Source organism: Ursus arctos, unplaced genomic scaffold (genome assembly GCF_023065955.2).
Source record: "Ursus arctos isolate Adak ecotype North America unplaced genomic scaffold, UrsArc2.0 scaffold_3, whole genome shotgun sequence".
Classification (NCBI taxonomy): Eukaryota; Metazoa; Chordata; class Mammalia; order Carnivora; family Ursidae; genus Ursus; species Ursus arctos.
Genome location: NW_026622985.1, coordinates 70,628,182 through 70,648,596, shown reverse-complemented (window position 1 = coordinate 70,648,596; position 20,415 = coordinate 70,628,182). Strand labels below are relative to the sequence as shown.

The following is a 20,415-nucleotide window of genomic DNA, read 5'->3' as shown; positions in this document are numbered from 1 at the left end:
ATGCCCCCTTCCCTGGAAAAGCACACACAAACTTGAGGTTTGCTTGCCTTTTGACGAGGGTCAGTTGAGGTTTTCAGTTCCAAAGTTTTTCTTCCTAAGGTTGGTCACACACAAGCTTCAAGGCTGAGGACCCAGGGGAAGATGACATTGTCTTAGGCTGGACACAACAGGAGACAAGCTGGAGAAAGAGGGGAAGAGAACCTGCTTCCTTTCCGCCCTCTCCGCGCCTGCCAGAGAATTAGACAGTACTCTGGAGGACACAGACACTACCTGAAGCTCGTCCGTCCCCTAAGCTCCCGCAGCTCTGGAAAGGGGGCCACCACCTCTGCCAGGCATTTTCACTGCAGCCAATTTCTGTCTGTTCAGCCTAACCGTCTTTGACCCTCAAAAGCCAGAACAGTGTGACTAGTTCCTTCAAGTCCCCTCCCCTTTTAAATTTCAAGTTGTCTTGTGACTCAGCACACAGATTTGTTTTAGCTTGGTGAAGTGCATGGTCATGGGGCAAGGAGAGGAACAATACAAAACAGTGGAAGGAATGTAAACATGTCTTAAACATATTAACATAGCCCCTGAAGTTCCACATTGAAGAAAGAAATAATTAAAAAAAATAATGGAAAGAAAGATCAAGTTCACTTAGTCCATGGGTGTAAGGTGTTAGGGTTTACTGTATTGGGGGGCACATGGTTGAATATCTTTGCTGTTCTCATTAGATATTGCAGAGTAACATTAAAAATAAATTTGTTGAAGACCATAATGGAGAACCAATTATTAGGGAATGCCCAAATGGGATCATTCCTGGACAAGAAGGAACCAAAACAGAAATTTCTAGAAAAGAACAAAAAACACTTCACAGCAAAATCTAAGGGGCAAGAAAGCTACACTTAGAGAAAAATTTATAGACTTAAATACCTCTTTCTTAAAATAAAATAAAAATAAACCAAGTATTTGTCAGTGGAAATTAGAAAAACTGTAATTCTTCTAAACAAGGGAAATCAAGAAGAGCAAATAAAGATAAAAACTTAAAATATTAAAATACAGGGCAAAAAGCATAGTTGAATATATCAGCAAATCTAAAACTTGTTTCTTTGAAAGAATAAATTAGTTAAACTTTGTGAGGCTGATGAAAGGAGGAAAAAGGAGAACAAACTTATACAAAATTAGAAATGAAGAGAAATAATCACAGATACAGAAGATACATATAATATATAAATAAATAATATCATTATAAATATGTGTGTGTGGTGTGTGTTACTCTGTGGTAACACATTTGAATGCCTAGAGAAAACGGTAATTTCCTAGAAAAATATCAACTAAACATAAGAAGCAGAATATTTGCACAGACCAATCACGACTGCAGATGATAAAAAAGTGATTAAAGATCTATATCATTAACAAAGCACTAAAATCAGATGTTTCATGTCTGAGTTTTACCTAATTCTTGAAAAGCAAGTAATGTCAATGTTTAAATATTAAATTTCCATATAAAAATATGGAAAGCTCCCCAATTCTTTTTATAAAGGCAGAATGACTTTGATACTAAGTACTGATAAAAGAAGTTAAAAAAAAACAAAACCCTACAGATCATTCCCATTTGGTCATATTGTATTGTTTCCTGTATACAGTGCTAGATCAACTTGCTAGTATTTAATTTAGAAGGTTTGTGTTGGTATTCCAATAAACACATATAAGCTGAGGCTAAGGGACACTTATTGTTCTGCTTGGAGGAAGGATCCTCATGGAGGAAAGCCCATCAGAATGGATTTTGATGTCCCTTCATATAGAAATATAAGGAGAAAGCAGGAATGCAACTTGGATTCCAGTTGCCATCTCAACAAGAAGACAGGAACCATGGACCTTGAGCAAAGGCGTAAGAACCATGTAAAAATGATCATCTTAAAAACTGCTCTGCCATATTGGCTGCTCTGGCTCCGCCTCCCCATAAATTTGCATGAAACCCTTAACAAGGCCTGAATGCTTATCCTCAGGGGCGGCAAAACAAGGCAGGAGCTAAAAAGACAGCAACCTCCCTGGCATCCAGGCCCAGGGAGACCAGAATGGCAAGAATGAGTCATGATTGCTCTCAAGAGTTGAGCAGAGTTGAGCAGAGTAGTTGAACAGAGACGTGGAGGAAAGGGAGCAATTGGGGTCACAGCCTGTCTGAAGAGTGGCTCTGGGTTATAAGGGGAAAGGTCTCTTAAGTTGGCAGAAGTTTAGAGAAGCCTCCCTCCTCCTCACATGGTTAGATCCTTTCATGCGCCATGGATTCATTTCGTTCAGCGATCTCTATTATTCCTGTGTCTTTATTCTGTCCCCATATTTTCTCCACCTTTACCTCTCCCATTCACTCCCTTTCTCCCCTCAAAGTCTAACTTTTGCTCCCCTCTCCAAGAAAACTGCATTGAAGTCCTAATTATTAAATTCACAAGGTGCTTCTAAATCCTTATGTTACATTTCTTTGCTGGATCTCCTGCAATAGGGTTTCTAACCCTATTCACACTGGGCCATTTCCATTTGCTTTGGCCTACGGGCTCTGGAAACTTTCACTTAGAGCTTATTGCAGTCTAGAGTCCCAAATGAGGCCAAAATCTCTTTGAACTTTGGTTTTCCCATCTGTTAAATCAAATAATTGTATTAGGTAATTACTATATTTTCTTCCAGCACAAATTTACAATTCTAAGCCTTCCTTGGTCCTTCTCTGCTGGAACCAACCCCTTTCCTCTGACTGTGAATTAAATTTTATTTGTGCCTATCATGAATTGTATCAATTTGTTCAACAAATCATTTGAACATCCACTTCAGGTCAAAATTTCTGTTGGGGGGAGAAGCAAAGAGGCAAACAAGGCAGACTCATTCACTGCCCTCAAGAGCAGCACAACTGGTATGGATATGGGAGCTCGACCTCTTCCAAGATAATTTCCTCAGAGCAGAAGCCAGCTGCATCTCCCCATCAGAGCTTTGCACAAATGCAGTAGAAAGAAAAACTTGCCAGGCACCTGGGTTGCTCAGTCGGTTAAGCGTCTGCCTTCAGCTCAGGTCATGATCCCAGGGTCCTGGGATTGAGTCCCACATTGGGCTCCCTGCTTCTTCCTCTGCTTTTGCCTCTCTCTCTCTCTCTGTCTCTCATGAATAAATAAAATCTTAAGAAAGAAAGAAAGAAAGAAAGAAAGAAAGAAAGAAAGAAAGAAGAAAGAAAGAAGAAAGAAAGAAAGAAAGAAAGAAAGAAAGAAAGAAAAGCTTACCAAAAGAATGAGAAGCCCTTGTTCACCTAAACATTACCTGCCCACTTACTTTGCTCTTGGATGAAGGACAGGAGCCAGCAGGAAGTCCAGCTGGGAAGGAGATGTGGTGGTGGTGCTTTCCGCGCGTACTGCCTATTTTAACGCTCATGGGAAAAGTTTCTGGATTCTAAATAAAATGGAAAACAAACTGTAAAAGACAGTCCTTTTTTTAAAGCACTGGATTGAGATTTTAAATAGAGGTACTTTTCACTTCAGATAGGGGATTCAATGTTATTTATTTTTCTTCTTTTGCTTAAGTAAAGCCAGATGTTCAGCAGGTGTGAATCGTAGGCTTTCAAAGGTGGTAAGGACAAATGACCATTTTGGTTCAGATCACAAAAATACTCAAAGAACACTTATATTTGAGCATCAAGGATACAAACTGATTTTTTTAAAAAGTACCCCTATGCGAGAACATTTTAAAAACGGCAACGTTGAAAAGTGGTCGGGTTCTACAACAGACTATTGGGTCTGTAGGTTCTCGTTAAAAGTTTTCTTCTCACAACGAATTTTCATAAAATAAAACCAAACTACAGTACTGAGTTCTATTCAATGAGTAGAATCTCTGAACTGGAACAACTTGTCCTGGCACATATATTTTGTTTCATTCATGCCTCCTGTCATTCTTTGTGGAAGCTGTTTCTGTGCATTTGGCCTAAGAGGACCAACAGTTTGGGGCTGAAAAAGATGGTACTTTTGAGCCAAAGACAAGCCCCCGACTGTATGGGTTCTAAGGACCTGCTGAGATGAGTCCCATCAGCAAAGAAAACCATTGTGGGGCATTCAGAAGATTTGGGTCCTTAGTAAATTAAATGTAAATCCATAGGTTTATTTGGGACACCAACACTTTAAAGGTTGGAAGACATAAGAAGACACACTGGTTGCTGCAATACACAAAAGTTTATTTTTGATTTTTTTTTCTTTTCTGAAGGCAAAATATAATAGAACTGAACATCAATGAATTTTGTACAACAAAAACAGCTTTTAATATGGAACAGACAGTCCATGAACAATTTAAAATCTCGGAATGGCTTCCCTTTTTCAAAGTCATGCTTTCTTGCGGTCCACGAGGAGTTGGCACGAAGAGATGGTGGCAGCCCACTGGGTGAGGTGAGTGGAAGGGCGGGTGGGCTTCCCTAGATCCGCGTCAGCTGGTGCCACAGGCTGGATGGGAGGATGCTTTCCACTTTCTCCATGACAAAGTTTAAGGGGGCAAACAAAGTGCTGAGGAACTGCGAAGAAACCAGAAAGGCACAGAGTCAGGAGAGATCCCTTTCAAGCCTATAAAACAAACCTCTCCAACCTATAAGTCTTGGCATTATCAAAGTCTCAAAGGCTACAATTTTATATTTATGTTATAGGAAACACAGGTTGTTGACCACACCTGCATTCCAGCCGCACCCCCCGCCCCAGCTGCGACAGCTAAGGGGAAGAAGTGTCTGCGGACTGCCCCTTTCACTCCTGACAGCTGGCCCACAGTTCCCAGGCCTTTGGATCTGTCTTCAGGATCTGCTGGCTGTACATGCAGATGACTAGTGCCATCAAAAGGGACCGACAGTTGGGTGACAAGTAGGCAGAAAAGCTAAAAAATTTTGGCACTTCAGACCACCTGCCTCCCTAGCTGGGTATAGAACTCATTTTAAGGGGAAAAGGCAATTTTAAAAAGTCAAGTTTGTTATATGGTTGTGAATTGCTTTGGGATCCTATTGTGTCCCAAACACCTCTATCGCCCATGCTCATTTCTGAACTACCTGCTTAGTGGAGTGCATCATGGGAGCCCGGGGGAGGACAGCAAACTGGCCAGTCCATGGATGACATGTCCTTGTTGAAGAAGGGCTGCTCTGAGGAGATCTTTGGGATCTCTTTCATTTGGTTTCTAAACTCCTTTTTGCTTTTCATGTAGAGAAAAATGCTCATTAACTGTGCCTTTTAAGAAAGCCAAGTACCTCGCCTGAGACTCAGGTAACATAATCTCAAATTTGCTCTGATTATGTTCTTGTGAAGAATTAGCTTTATTCCACAAATCATCCAGCATCTGGCGGAAGAGGTCCCCTAACGAAGCTCTGCATGAGAGGGAGGTGTTTGGGTGGTTTCCTTGCTCTCTGTCTGTACTGTTCAGAACCAAAGTATTAACTTGCTAGGGTTCAATACCTGGTTCTTACACTGTGGAGTCTCTTGTCCTAATCCCTTGTTCTCAGCAAAACACTGTCTACACCACCAAGGATTTCCCAGAGAAGTATAGTGTAGTATGTAAATACATATGCAGAGGGGGACATGGTTCTGAGGTCAAAGTAGTAGCATATTTAATGAAGTTAAAACAGGTTTCCCCATATGTTCTATGGATTTCAGATCTTCAAGGGTATGGTAGGCAAGTTTCAAAATTCGCTTGACCTCAGAATCTTTCCTTCTTTCTGTTTTTTAAGGACAAGTAGAACATTGGGGCGCCTGAGTGGCTCAGTCGGTTGAACATCTGCCTTCAGTTCAGGTCATGATCCTAGGGTCCTGGGATCGAGCCCCGCATCGGACTCCCTGCTCATTAGGGAGCCTGCTTCTCCCTTTCCCTCTGCCCCTCCCCCTGCTTGTGTGGGCACATGCTCTGTCAAATAAAAAAATTAAAATCTTAAAAAAAGAGAGAGAGAGAGAACCAGTAGAATACTAATTGTAAGGTCTGTGACACATTATAGCTGGACCATTAAGTGTGATATTAGAGTCAAGAAAACTCAAGATGGTATAAGATTTGGAATCCTTCCCCCATGTTGTGTCTTTTACATCAATTAAATATATTTACTCTGTAAGGCACCTAAGTGTTGGATGAAATATAAAGGAGTCTAGAACAAAACTCCCATTGTTAGGAAGCTCAAAGCCTGGGATCAAGGGGAAGGGATAGGTGGCCACTAAGACCTCCACACCGCAAAGTACTGATACCAGACAGACCATCATAGAATGGAAGATAGAAGCCCAAAGAAAGCACCAGGAGGGCTCAGAAAAGGGAGAGAATCCATTCTGTTGAAGGATCGAGAAAAACTTAAAATGAGGCAAGTGAAATAGAGCACAATGGATGGTTGGGGTAAGGATGGTAAGGAAAGAAATATAAGCAGGTGAGCCCTCCAGGCTCAATAAACAGCTGGAACAGAAATGGGAAAGTAACTGGTATGATCAGAAGGCAGTAAATAATTCAGCTTAGCTGGAATAGTTAAATAGTTCAAAAGTAACTAGAAGAATTCTAGTTCTGGGGAGGGCCCAGAATGCCAGGTTGGGTTTGGAGTTAAGAAATAGGCAGGTTAGTACTTGAGCAAACGTGGATGGCTCTTTCGTCAAGTGGGTGTTAGCTATGTGGCAATTTCTGGTAACCTTCTGAAATTGTCCTTTGTTGTGTGCACAGAACCACATGGGATGCTCACCCTATCGCCCAGGAATGAATAATTACTGCCCAAGCTGCCTATGAGAGAGTTTGTAAAATCCTAGTTATCAGAAGATTGTTTATTAAAATCCTAGTTATGAGATTTTGATTGTAATCAGAGACCACCAAGGCTCCATAAAACACAGCATTTGCCTATAATACTAGTTCTATAAAGAGGAGCTAGGTGCTGAAGTAGTCTGGATAAACCAGAGATTCCGACAGGGGTTGTCAGATGGGGCTCATTGAACAAGGCAATATTGCTGGTGAAGTTATTATACCCTAAAGACTTGACCTAGACCTAAAACAGATTTAGAACCATTGAAGTTGTGATGGAGCGGGTAAGGAACTACTGAAGTATTAGCCTGAGCCACTGCAGGTAGATGAAAGGCATTGCTCCAAGTCTGTATTCTGGGCATTTCCCTCACTGCACATGGGGACATCAGGGAGCCTCAGCTTGAGAAGCAGAATAAATGGAGAGGTCGTTACAAAGTTGGTTCAAAATAAGGCCTGTTTGTTTGCTTTGTTTGGGGCACTGACCTGACTTGCATAAAAAGAACAAAAAGTGAGGCTTCTGAAAATCAAGAGGGGAGTCTTCAGCCCTGTTTGATGTCTGCAGTTGCCCCTTCCCATACTGCCCAACAAGTCACAGTGGGCCCTGCTTCCTTGGACTTCACGTGCACTTCTCAGGAAGGTTCTACAAGAGAAGTAAGTCCTAACACCTCTAATATATGCAACGATGTACTGTTCTCCCTCACATGTAGAGTGTCCTGTCCTCGGGAGAATTAGGAAAAGAATCCCCAGGAACTTTTCCTAAAGATCCTAAGTCTCTCGCAGCACCCAAGTTGAGAAGTGCACCTTTTATTAGTAAGCTACATTCCTCCTTAGCACCTCTCCCTGCATCCTCTTCCTCATCTCTCACCCACAGGGACGAAGCAGACCACGCGAGGAGGCATCTGAAGCTGATAAGCCCTCTCATTTAGTAACCAGATAAAGGTTAGTGGCTTTCAGCAGGAGGTATAAAAAAAATGTTCGGTAGAGGTGCCTTGCTTAGGATGTTCATTTACACTTCTTTGAACGTTTGAAAATCAGTCAATGCTTTTTGGCCAGAGACTCAACCAATGCACAGAGAAACAGCAGTTTCACTTACAGACTTGGGAAATGTACTGCCTGAAAAGTGAAGTCAGAACGAGCAACACCAGGCAGCCCGGGAACAGCTCATCTATCTCAATGTCCACAACTTCTGTCCAGAGGGCAGAGACACACGGTCCAAGACGCACCGTGATTCAATCAGTGTCTTAGGGTGAGAAAAGGCAACTGGACTAATAAAAAAGAGAGAGTGACACTTCAATCGCCTGGTCCTCCTTTTCCTGAAACACCATTACTTAGAAGAAGGTCATGGCTCCCAACATGCTTCGTTACCATTCGAAATGCCTCTGCTTATCTGAATAAGTTCCAGGTGCCCTATTGCAATCAGACAATTGACATTTCACTGTAATCAATATCAGACTTCAAAGAGGTCAAGGCCTATAAGTGAAGACGAGAGTCAGAAGTCAGGGGGCTCAGTCTCCGTGTAGGAGAGAGATCAGAGGAGGAAAGACAGAGCCCTTCAAAGCCGAGGGGGTCAGAATGCTGACCTTCCCACATTCTGTGAGGGGCTGGGTTTGGAACGATAACTTCTTTATATGAGCAACCTTATCTTGGTAACCAAACATTCTAGGAAGAGTTAGTCTTAAGTCATTGAGGTCGATTAGATTAGGCAGGGAAAGCCAGTTCTGCTCATTTTACTAGTTTCCAGTGGCTCACGCTTGGCTGTGGGCTTCCTCACTGGTTGCGTATCAACGTATAAACACACTGGAGAGTTCCCAAGCTGCACGCGGCCTGGGGGGTGGCAGTGCAATCTCTCTGCATCTCCTACAAGTCATTATCCCAGGGACATTATCTCCCCAGGCCGGAGAAAGTCATTTTCACCAGCTGCAAATGGCTGTGGGCAGCCTATGGGGTGGCGGTGATAACCTGCAGGGGGCTTCTCGAAAGGCCTGCACAGTGACAGGGGTGAAAACTTGGGGAAGACTCTGGGGACAGGGTGGGCAGGAGAGCAGGATGGGGCCTGTCTCCTTCAGGCCATCCATCTTCCTTCCCCACGAAGGCTCTCTAGACATTTTGAAAACTGTTAAACCTCCAGGAAGGGCAAGATGAATGCGATCTTCCAGACAGAGGTTTAAAAGCAAATTTATCTAAACTATATTTCGAAATTAGGAGTAGCTGACCAAACAACCACACCCTGGCAGAGTATAAGCTATGAGGGCCATAAGGCAAATTGGTATTTTATTCAATCATCTGATCTAGACTCAAAACCAAAGCCATGGAAACTTTAAGTGATCCATAATGAACACATCTCTCTGAAATCCTGGAGGCAGTGGAGCCTTTTCTAGAAAAGACCCAATCGTATCCTCCATTCCTCTCAAGCCCCTCCGTGGTTAAAGCAGTTGCGGGCAGTTCGTCATTCCATTCAATGTGGCAGTCCCAGCCCTAGCGGCACACCTGAATCGCCTGAAAACTCAGATGCCCATGCTGTACCCCAGGCCTCTGAAGCCAGCACCCCCAAGGGGGAAAGGGGGACAGCCACTTGTCACTCGGAAGCCCCCCCTAGAGGATTCCAAGGTGCAGCCAGGGGGAAGCCTCCGAAGCCTGGAAAGCGACCACCTCAACAGCTCTGGCAGCACACCGCGTCCTGGCAAGCGGCTGCTCACATGCTTAGCTTGCTCTGGACCAGCGTTCTCAGAAGCAAATACAGTCCTCAACCGCCATCCTCAGAAACTGCTGGAATCCTTGTTAAACACACAGATTTCTGGGTGCTAACACTCAAGATTCTGAATTTCTGGTGGTGGGGCCAAATGAATTTTATGTACAGTAAAGGTCTGTTCTGATCCGAAACTCCCACCAAGTGCTATCTGCTTGTTTAATGAAGAATACTGGGGAAATGACATATGGGGACAAAAGTGCTTTTAAAAAATGTTTAAGAGAGGGACATTTAAAGGAGGAAGAATAATTGTCTAATGTAAATATATTCCCGTTTTAAATTTTACTAAGTTAAACTCCAATCTATTCAGAATTTTGGCAACTATTTTTACTCAGAGTTTGGCTTGGGGGTATAATAATGAATAGTAGAGGTCCATAAACTAGGGAGCATCCAACATGGGGGATCCTGGGTTTAAAAATCATGGTATATACAGAAGACTTAGGGAAATTTGAGATGTTCTACTCAATTAGAGGTTAGAGGTGGCCATGAATATATTAGCTGTCATAAGAATTTGCAAGAAGGAGGAGACTTGTTGAGTATAGTTTTGAAGGACAGAACAGGAACAACAGGTGCATATTAGAGGGAGGTGGATTATATCATGTAAAGAACACTTCTGAGTGATCCAACAATGAAATGGGCTTTGATGTTAAGTAGGTGAGTTCCCCATCACCGAACTACTCAAGAAGAGTCTAGATAACCTCCATCACGTTACTGTTGAAGGCAATTTGTTTAAGGTCCCTTTCAACTCTAACAGTCCATGATTAAAATTACAAAAGAGGAGAAATGCTAAACTGTATCTGATTTTTACATTGATTCCTTCTGCAGAAACCACTACCATTTATTTATTTAATAATCATTTATTGAAAACCTACTATGTGCAAGGCACTGTGCAAAGCTTTGGGGATACAGAGGTAAGGAAGACACAGTCCTGCTCTCAAGGAGCTCACATTCTAAAAGGGGGACAGACAAGTTTTCAACAATTATAATATGGTACAATAAATGTGATAATATAGGTATTCATGGAATACTGTGGGGTTACAGAGGAGAGACCTCTAACTCAGCTTAGGAGAAACTCAGAAAGAAAGTTGAGTATAAAAGAATGAAGAGGAGTTAGTAGAGTGGACAGGATGGGGTGGTGATGGGGAAGGGCATTCCATGCAGAAAAAACAGCACGTGCAAAGGCACTGGGGTGTACAAGAGCCTGTGCATCTGAGAGTGATGAGTAATTCACTATGGCCTAAGAGCAGTGTCTGTGCAAGAGGTGGGAGAGATGAGGCTGAAGAGGCAAGCAAGGCCAGATCGTAAAGGGCCTCGCATACCAGGCTAAAAGCTGAGACTTTATCCCGAAGTCGGTGGGAAACCTCTGGAGAAATTCAAGCAGGGAAGTGACATGCTCAGACTTGCAATTTGGAAAGATCATTCTTGTGTCAGTATGAGAGAAAGCCTGGCAGGGGATGAACCTGGATGCAAGGAGACCAGTTAAGACTCTTGCAGAGGAGTCCAAGCAAGAAAAAACAAGACCTAAACTAAGAAAGAGAGAGGCCATGGGGAGAGAAGGACGGTAAGAAGAGGAGAATTACATTTACTGAACGCCTAGTGGCTTAGGTTAGACCCGACACACTGTGGAGGCCAAGACAGGTAGGATGTGGGGAGTGAGAGAGAGTTCGGAAGGGCTGCTGAGTTTCTGGCTTGAGTAACCGGGCAGACGGCAGTGCCATGGGCGGAGGTCAGGAATACAGGAGGGGTGGTTTTGGTGGTGGGGGAAGGAGGGTGATGAGTTCAGTTTTGGAAATGTTGAGATTGAGGTGCCGGTGGGATTTCCAGTTCATCTTCAACACGCATGAAAATACTCTGGCAATTCCAGTCCCTGAGCTCTGCCGAGCAGAAAATGTCAATCATCTGGAAAGGGATTAAATCAACCCAGCCAAGTTAGAAATCATCCTTTCTGACTCCACTCGCCTTGAAATCAGAATGGAGTTCCAGGGAAACAACGGACACTCTTTTCCTTATTCCTTCTGTTTGAAGCCCATCTGTGACAAAATCAGTAAACTTACCCTCCCCTGCACGTGCAGGTGAAAACGGTCGGTTTTCAACAAGGAAGCAGTGGTCCTTGCGTGTCAAGTGTCAGTGCAGACGGCTTCTCTTATTACAGCTCCTCTCCTCAACCCTCCTTAAAGACTCTCACCGGGTTTCCACATTCTAAATGTCGTGTCTGCATACTTCTTAATACAAGTTCTTAATGTACTTCTTTAACTACAAGCCCTTCACACCCTCTCAGCTCATTCCCCAAACAAGCTAAAAGTTTGAAGCCATTAAAATACTTTCTATTTAAAGTCTTTGAAAATGTAAATCTCATCTTTATTAAAGGAAAGACCCACAATATCTAAAGATTAGAAATAATGTCATTCAGCTTACAAAAAAATGGAATAATTTCCCACACATTTTTCATTTGCTAGGATTCCCTTAATTATTTATTTAATCCTTTCAGACTTCATGCTTTTTTGAAATCTGGGGATTGTTTGTTTGTTTGTTTGTTTGTTTTTGGTGAAATGAGGCAAGGCATGCATTAACGAACAACCTACTTTCTCATTGGCCTTCAACTTTTTGATTCTGCCGATGAAAATGAAAATTAAACAGCGAGCAAATGATAGATACAGGCATATCCTTTTCTACACGACACTCCTTTCTTTCTCTCACACTGCTTTCCTTGGCTTCCCTTGCCCCTGGCCTCAGGCTCCCTCTTGGCAAATACTCACAGCTTTTGCGAAGACCCCCATAAGCTCCGGGAACTGATGTGTCAGGAGGGCCAGCATGGCTGTGAAGGAACACAATCCGGCAGTAAAGAGAATGAAGAAAGGAAGCTCCTTCTTTGGGTAAACTGAGACTTCATGGAAAGCTGTGGAGAAGATCCAGAGGGAAACATGAGTGTCAGAGTGAAATGCGTCCTCAGGGCATTTCTGTCTGTGGGACGGACTCTTCCGGGCTGTGGCTGAAGCCTCTTGGAAGCGCAAAGGGCAGGGCACCTGAATGGGCCAGTGCCACCATGTGAGCCGGCCTCTGGCCTGCCTATCTGCTTCTGCCGAGCCCACAGTCAACCTTCAGTGCTCTACATGGGAGGCACAATAGGGGTGATTTGAGGATTTTGCACATTTGTGGGGGAACAGTAACATCAGCTCTGCCTAATACATAGTACTGCTTTCTCAAAAGGAAACACAAAACAAAAACCTTATTCACATTATAAAATACGTGTTCGTTGGACAAAACCCGGAAAATCCAGAATTAAATATACTGGGGGGAAAAGTCCTTTCTCTAGATTTTGACCTTCCTGTAATTTTTTAATCATTATAATGAGGCGTTATTAGCTTATCTTGTATTTTTTCCTGGCCCACTCCAAGTATGTCAGTGCAGGGAGCCACCCTGATAGACATTCTGCAAGGACCTCACATGCTGGCCAATGCAATCTGCAAAGGTTGGAGATCAAGGCCGTGGGGGTCATCTGGCACCATTGTAGGAGACTCCTGATGATAAGTATACTTCCAACAATCACCAAAAAAAGAAATCACTGGTGCTCTTTGAGCACCTTTCATAACTTTCAAGTTTTAAATGATTGGTTTGGGGAAACCAAAAGGCAAGTGGCACCAACACCAAGAGAGCGGACTCCCTGCTTTCTGCTCACGGGATGGCGGTGAGCCCCCAGGGAGGTGGGGTGCTGACCAGGGGAGCTGGGGCTGGCCCGTGAGGAGAGACCGGCCCCAGCGGCAGGGGCCCTGGCTGCGAGGGCTATGAAACTGCCTGTGAGCAGTACTGTCTCTTGAACCAAAAGGGTCCAAGTGCTCCATTTTCTTCAGGAAATCCAAGATCTAAAGGCCTTTCCTCCACCGTTCAGTTCCCATTACTTAGAGCCCTAAACAATGATCCACTTGGCCTGAGACTGAGGGCGGAGGGAGCAGGGAAGGACAAAGCAGAGACAAGCTTGCACACCTGAATCCGGTGGCTACCTGCTAGGATTCAAAGGAAGGGTGGAAGCACACTCAGGCCCTAATGTCCAACGAGGGGGCTCTGAACGTGCAAAATGCGGGGAGCATTCCAAACAGTCAGCCCTATTTGTATCCACACCATCCTCGCTGTCAACGCCCAACCCCCGAAAGATTTTGAGGGGAGATCAGATTCTGGACCACTGCATTCAATTAAATAAATGAGAGTCATAATTTTCAATTTCAGGTTTATAAAGATTATTCCTATAAAGTTTCTTTTAAGAGCTGTAATCTTGTTCTAAGAGTGAATCTATTCCCATGGAAACTTAATTGGAATCAATTAAAACATCTTAAAACTGTGCTTTTCAGAAAATTGCCTTTCTTACCAAAAACAGAAATCTTAACAAGGATCTCCCTGAAGGGGGAGTCCAAAGGTAAAGTGTGGGCCCATAATAGGAATTTCTGAAATCAAATCTAATGTAGTGTGAGGCACCAGACCCTTTTTCACAATAAAACTCACGCAAGGAGCAACACATCACTGAGCTCTCCCAGACCCTTAAGTAACAAACAGGACATGGCCTCCGGCTAGCAGACAGACAAGGGAGCTGCCTCCTGCTGCTTCAATCTGAGACAGCAATTCGTGCTGCACCCAGACTCCACTACGCCAGAGATTTAAGACAGGCTCAAAAAAGTTGGCACTGAACGATTTACTATGCACCCAGGGCTCCAGACGTACCCTATTCCTCGGGGCTATGAGATAGGATGTAACTGGGGCCAGTCAAAGGGAGGAGGTGGCAGGAGAGAGGACAAGAAAGAAAGAATAGCCAAAATTTGGAGCTTATTATCTGAGAGAGAAAAATATGTTCTAAGTCAGGGCCACATGAAGAGCCTGAACATGATTCCTGCATAAAGTACGATTTGATAATAGCTATTTAGCAGGACTTGTCAAAACAATGTCGTATTAAGTAAACTGAATCATATTTTCCACACGTGGCATGGGCTATCAGACCGCTAGCTCGTAAGGTTCTCGAGGGCAGGGCTCCCCTCTTTCCGCTGCATACAGTGCTGAGGCTGCACGTGTGCTGTGCACATGCCACACTGGCTCACGACGTGCAACCCACGAGATGCTCACGGGAAATCCCTCTGGCCAAGAGCATTGCATCACCGCAGAGAGCACGCCCGCCCAGCCCACAGCTCTGCCTCTGGCAGTGATGCCAGCATCCTGGCGCCGCCCTCCCATCCGTGACTCATCTGCAGCACCCTCTGAAGTCAGCGCTTCCGCTTCACACTCCAGTCTGTGTGGACCGCATCTGACCAGCTGGGTGACGCAGGAAGAACCACGCACGGTGGGCCAGCCCACAAACAGCCACTCCAAACTAGTGGTCTGTGCGCTCAGGCCAACCAGCACATGATGCCTCTTCATCTCAACATCAGTGCTTGGAGGTCTTTCCCTTTGATGAAGCTGCAGAGACTTGGAGGAGCAGGACGCCAGACCCACTCACAGAACTCACTTTAATGCACAGGCTATCAAATAAGGACAGGGTTTGGGAGAAGAGTAATAAAAGACAAGGAACATTATGAACATTTATCATTCCCACCTCTTCCCATCCCCACACTCAGGCACAAAGAGAGGAACACAGAGGGGAGACTTACATGGAAGCAGCTCTCGATCTGCTGTTTCTGTACAGATTGGGTAAGGATAAAATAGATGCCCCTTTTCCAAGGGGTAAGGGATCATCCGAAAAGCTGAAAATGAGAGACAATATGTTAGAGGTTCAATATTTGTCTCATAACTTCTCAATTTCAAAAAGGGGCTTTTGAGCATTTTTATAATGGTAAACAGTTCAACAAGTAATTCCCCGAAAGGATGCAAGAGTTACCCAAACTCTGAGTTATGTGCCAGATAAACTGTCAGAGATGCATTATGATGTATGACTCACACATTAATCTCACACTATATATTCTGGGCAAACCTCACAAAACTGGGTGGGGATGGGGTGCAGAGGAGTAGGGAAGCCATCAGTTCAATGCCCAGGATTTCCTCATCTATAAAGTATTATGAAAATGTCATGAGCACTAATTCAATATAGCTCAACTGATGGTAATAACACAAACCTGGAATGAAATGCTTCCCCAAGAAGCAAATGTGGATTGACTTGCTGGAGCTTGTTACAGATGTACAAATATGAACGGCATTCTACCATGTCTAGTTAAAAAATACGTCTAGGTGGATGAGAATTCCAAACAAGATGGACAAAAACAAAATCTAAAAATGCATGACTCGGGAAGTATTTCTAAACTTTATATGAAACTTTTCAATCTTCAATATCATGTGGGGGGAAAATGGATCTGGAGAGATTGATTATCTGTGTTTTGATGATGTCAGGCCACCTAAATTCTGCTTTTGCGGCTTTAGTTAACATTAGGTCTCACACTGAATTATGGTTTTCCAATCAATCCATCCCTCTCCATTATCACGTGTGCTACTCCCCCTGTTACGATGTCATGAGCATGTTAGTCTCACTGTCGCTAGGAACACAGTGCTCACGGAGTAATTTTTCTTCAACAGATGTCCTGTAACTACAGCACGCTGTGGGTATAAACTATAAAACCTGGACCCTACACTGGCAATGTCAGGTAACAATCCTTGCCTTCATGTGTGTCAAAGAGGGGTGGGGGGCCACACAACAATCTCTTTTTAGTCTTAAATGCTGTATTTCAAGGAATCAGAGCTACATCCTCAGCTGGGTAATTACCTATGCCTTCTCAAAATGCCGTCAATGTACATATTTATCTTTTGCATACTTATTTCAAACAGGAATCAGAAACAAAGAATGTTCTCCCTCACAAGAAATGACAAGGTTCCATTGTAACCAGCATCAGTGCACATATGGTATTTATTCTGGTGTCTGAATATTATTTAAAAGTAAAAACATTATGTATGTGATTCCAGCATGTGGAATGCAGTCCATCTACACCACAGTGGTATCGCTCTGAGGTTACAGCACATCGCCATGGAGAATATAAATCACTGTAAACGTGGGATTAGAGCAGAGCCAGTTTGCTGGCAGTTTGCTGAGGTAAAAATGTTATCAATTTTCCTCTTGTAACAGAAACCTCTTAAACAGAGATTAAAACATTAAAAACACCCCAGACTTTAACTCTTCTTAAAATGAAAGGCTCATCCTAGCTCAATCAGACTTTTCTTTCATGCAAACAAAGACGACTTCTGCCCGCTAAGACAAGAGCAAGGGGTGCTCTTGGCACAGGTTGTTAACTCACAAAGATCACTGAAGGAACCAGTATCTTCTATAGGTTTGCAAGACAAGGAACAAATGTTACATAACAAAACAAAAACAAAAAACCCAAAACCCCTTTCAGTGCCTTTATAGGATACACTAAAATCTCTTCTGGGAAGTAGTGTGTTTAAATTTAAACTGCAATATGGCAGGATTTTAATACCATTTCCCATAAACGAAGACTGCTATGAAACCATCCCAAAAATGTGGGAAAACCTATGTGGAAGTTTGTGTGTGTGTGTGTGTGTGTGTGTGTGTGTGTGTGTGTGTGTGTGTGTTTAACCCAGATTCTCTATGTGCAACAGGGCTGGTGTAATTAAGAATCTGTTCAGGGGGTCCCTGGGTGGCTCAGTCAGTTAACTGTCTGCCTTCGGCTCAGGTCACGATCCCAGGGTCCTGAGATCCAGCCCCCCGTTGGGCTTCCTGTCCCGGGAGCCTGCTTCTCCCTCTCCCTCTGCCTGCTGCTCCCCCTGCTTGTGCTCTCTCTCTGCCTGTCAAATAAATAAATAAACTCTTTAATTAAAAAAAAAAAAAAAGAATCTGTTCTGGTTCACATGATCTAAATAAACCCTCAGTTTTCAAAGTGGCTATAAATTTGAATGCTAAATTTTATTCAAAATTGAAGTCGGTTTGCACTTCAGGGAGCAATTTTTTAAATGAAATATAGGAGTGCAAGATCTTGAGAATGTTCAACCATAGAAATCAAATGGTTGGTTGGTGTCTTTTCAGTCAGATGCCAAATCTTTCTTGCAGCAGTATTTGGCATGCATACAGAATTCCGTGCATCAAGTTAGTCGTTTTCTTCTAATCAGTTCTGGCCTTTTTGGAGAGGGTGGAGACAGAGATTATATACAACTTACACACACACACACACACACACACACACACACACACTTCCTGCACTGTCCTCCCCCGGCCCCCCATGGCAACCTCCATGAGTGTAAAGATGCTTACGGGGCTCTTAAAATCTCTCTCATGTCAGTTGTCACTTACATTGAGTTCATAAAGTAAGATTAAGCTTTTTGGCTTCACTAAACAAAAGCAAATACAATTCCTGTTTGCAATTCTATCCTTTACCCACCCTGCTATGCAGGGTCCAGTGGAGTGGGAGATAAGCGGCGGAGGGCTGGAGAGAGCAGGAAGAGGCACTGCAGAAGTCTTGCCAGCTTCACCTCCCACCTCCTGATCCCTTTCGCCCAAAAGACATGGAACTGCTCCAGAAGAACCTCACTTTAGCTGAACGTCCAGAAATTTTGCAAGCACAAGTAGTAACACACGGATTTGATGGTGCAAATGAGAATGGAAAAAAGGGCATCTGTTTTATGAATTTTATCTGTTTCATGAAGGACTATAGACCTCCTAAAAATCTTTGTCTGAAAAAACATACATTTCAGAGGTATTAAAAATATACATGTATTTGGTTAAAAACAAAAAAGCCTGGCTGCTCTGAGTTAATACATGGGACACAAATGGCGTTTCTGCATTGTCTTCTGTGTGCTGTCACCTCCCTTCCTGGACTTCTGTTGTGCTGGTGAGGAAGGGGCAAAACGAAACTGGGAGTCAGTTAATGACCACATAGGGCCCCCACAGTAAAGTCTGAGGCATTACACTGCCATCTTCTCTCCCTGACCAGAAGCGTTTTCTAGGCTCCACACCTATCAGTGCTGGGCTCACCAGAGACCTTACACTAACACTGGAGGAAAAATCAAGAGAATCAAAGAAGAGATAGAAGGATGGATACACGAACAAACTAATTCCCGATTTTCCCAATGATTTCTAATGACCTCTCGGCCTACCCACTCTATACACAAAGATAGAAGATAATATCTGATATTTTGTCTATGTTGCCTTTTCAAAGAGGATCTCAGAGAACTTTATTATATAGACAGATTACTTGTAACAGCAAGAAGTGCATTTGAATCCCAGCTCTACCTCACCAAAATGCGAGTGCCTTCCTCATGCACCAAGGATAGAAAAGTGAGCCACACATTGTCCCTGCGTTGATGGAGCTCACGGCCTACAGCAGGAAACAGATGATCCAATAATCGTGAAAATCAGTGTGAAAGATCTCCCTGCGATGGCGCCTCTGTGCTGTGTACAGCTAATGGAGGAGCTAACAATGAGCTGAACTTGACCACGCTAAAAACTATATGACTGGATGGGTCATTAGTCTGCGTCTAGTCTCTTTGTCTGTAAAAATGAGAATACTACAGACCCTGAGAAGCTTAAACGGAGTAAGTATGGCAGATGTAAAGGTATCTAAACATGGCGCCTGATGGCTCAATGAAAGTTAGTTTTCTCTTGATAGTCCTCTTCTACTAAACCCACAGTTCCTACTTTGTTGATCAGGTCATACTCTTGCTTCTAAGTAAAAATGCTGCTTGTTTACAAACAGCTTAGAAGTGCAAACGATAGAACAGAAAATTGTCATCAAAACACAGATTTTACATTTTCACCTTTGACTGTAGAGTAGGTAACTGGCCATAAAGGCTATTTTTCCTTCGTGAGGCATTTGAGCACAATAATAAATTCTAAAGTCAAAAGCCCGGGTACTGATCCACATTTTTTCACTATCTAGTTCTGTGGTCTTGAGAAAATCACTTTCCCTTGGTTCAATGATGTACCATTCAAGTTCTGAAGAGCAATTCTAGAGTTTTATAGCAGATTCACTAATTTGTTGACGACCCTCAACACTCTAACACTCTGTTCCTACCTCCACGACAGTACTGCTTGTACGCATACTACACATTATATAGGTGTGTGTGTTAATATATGCATATGTGAGGATATATGAGCAGATGTGCGTGTGTATATGCACACAAATATTAATGTTACTCTCAAAGCATTTCAGAGTCCTAGTCATCCTTGTATCGCCAACACAATGCTTGGCACAAAGGACCCAATACGTGTTCACTGAATAGAGGAATACGTGAATTAATGCACAATCAGGAAGAGACAGAGTTTTCCTTTTAAAAACTCAAATGGATCCAAATTATGGTCAGTCACCACGGCAGAATAAATGAAAAGAACAAGCTGGTTCTATTGGGCAGTAGGTGGGGAGGCACTGCACGATACCTAGAGACTGCTTGTAGTGTAAGTTAGCTATGACCAGGAACTTTAGCAGACCATTGATTTCTCCCAAATTATAAAATTTAGAATTAGATCTATGGGGTGAAGTGTGGGGGAATCTCTCTTTATCAGTCCAAAAGGTGCCAGCCCTTCGGAGGAAAGGTCTGGTTAGTGGAAATGCCCCAGAGACCACATCTTACAGCAAGGAACATTTACCATCAGGTTCAAAGAGAATAAATTAGAATCAGAATTTCATCCTATGCTTCAACAATGGGCCATTTTCTCCTCTCAAAGGAAATACTCTGCCTTAGTCCCCCTAAAAAACACCACCTTCAAATCTTATACATTATTTAGTGAATTCTTTGGGGGAAAAAATCTCCAAAAAGAAAATAAAGAGTCTTACTTGGTCAAGTGGGAAAAAATAGAAACAAAGAAAGGCTAAGTGATTTACCCCATGGTACTTGTCTTCTGATATACAGAACTAGAAAATTAAATCTTAAAGTTCACAGCTGAGGTCAGCAGACTACCCTGCTTTATAAAATAAATACAGCCAAAATGAGCCTTGAAAAGATCGAGGTAGGAGGGAGACGAGGCC

General features: G+C 43.2%; 1 protein-coding gene across 15 annotated transcripts in view; it reads right to left on the bottom strand.

Annotated features, from left to right (window-relative positions):
• Positions 1 to 4,159: 4,159 nt before the first annotated feature.
• Positions 4,160 to 20,415, bottom strand: part of ST7 (suppression of tumorigenicity 7) — a 231,404-nt gene continuing 215,148 nt past the window's right edge. For 7 of the 15 annotated variants that reach the window (XM_048212786.2, XM_044387802.3, XM_026509920.4 and 4 more), the window contains 3 exons: positions 15,106 to 15,198; positions 12,235 to 12,374; positions 4,160 to 4,510 (listed from right to left, as the gene is read on the bottom strand). In XM_048212786.2, the coding sequence (XP_048068743.1) occupies positions 4,415 to 4,510; positions 12,235 to 12,374; positions 15,106 to 15,198 (329 nt within the window). In that variant the 3' untranslated portion in view covers positions 4,160 to 4,414. Of the gene's footprint in view, positions 4,511 to 10,315; positions 12,375 to 15,105; positions 15,199 to 20,415 lie in introns of those variants that run through there. The other 8 variants (XM_048212785.2, XM_057304162.1, XM_026509903.4 and 5 more) reach the window with 4 other exon arrangements.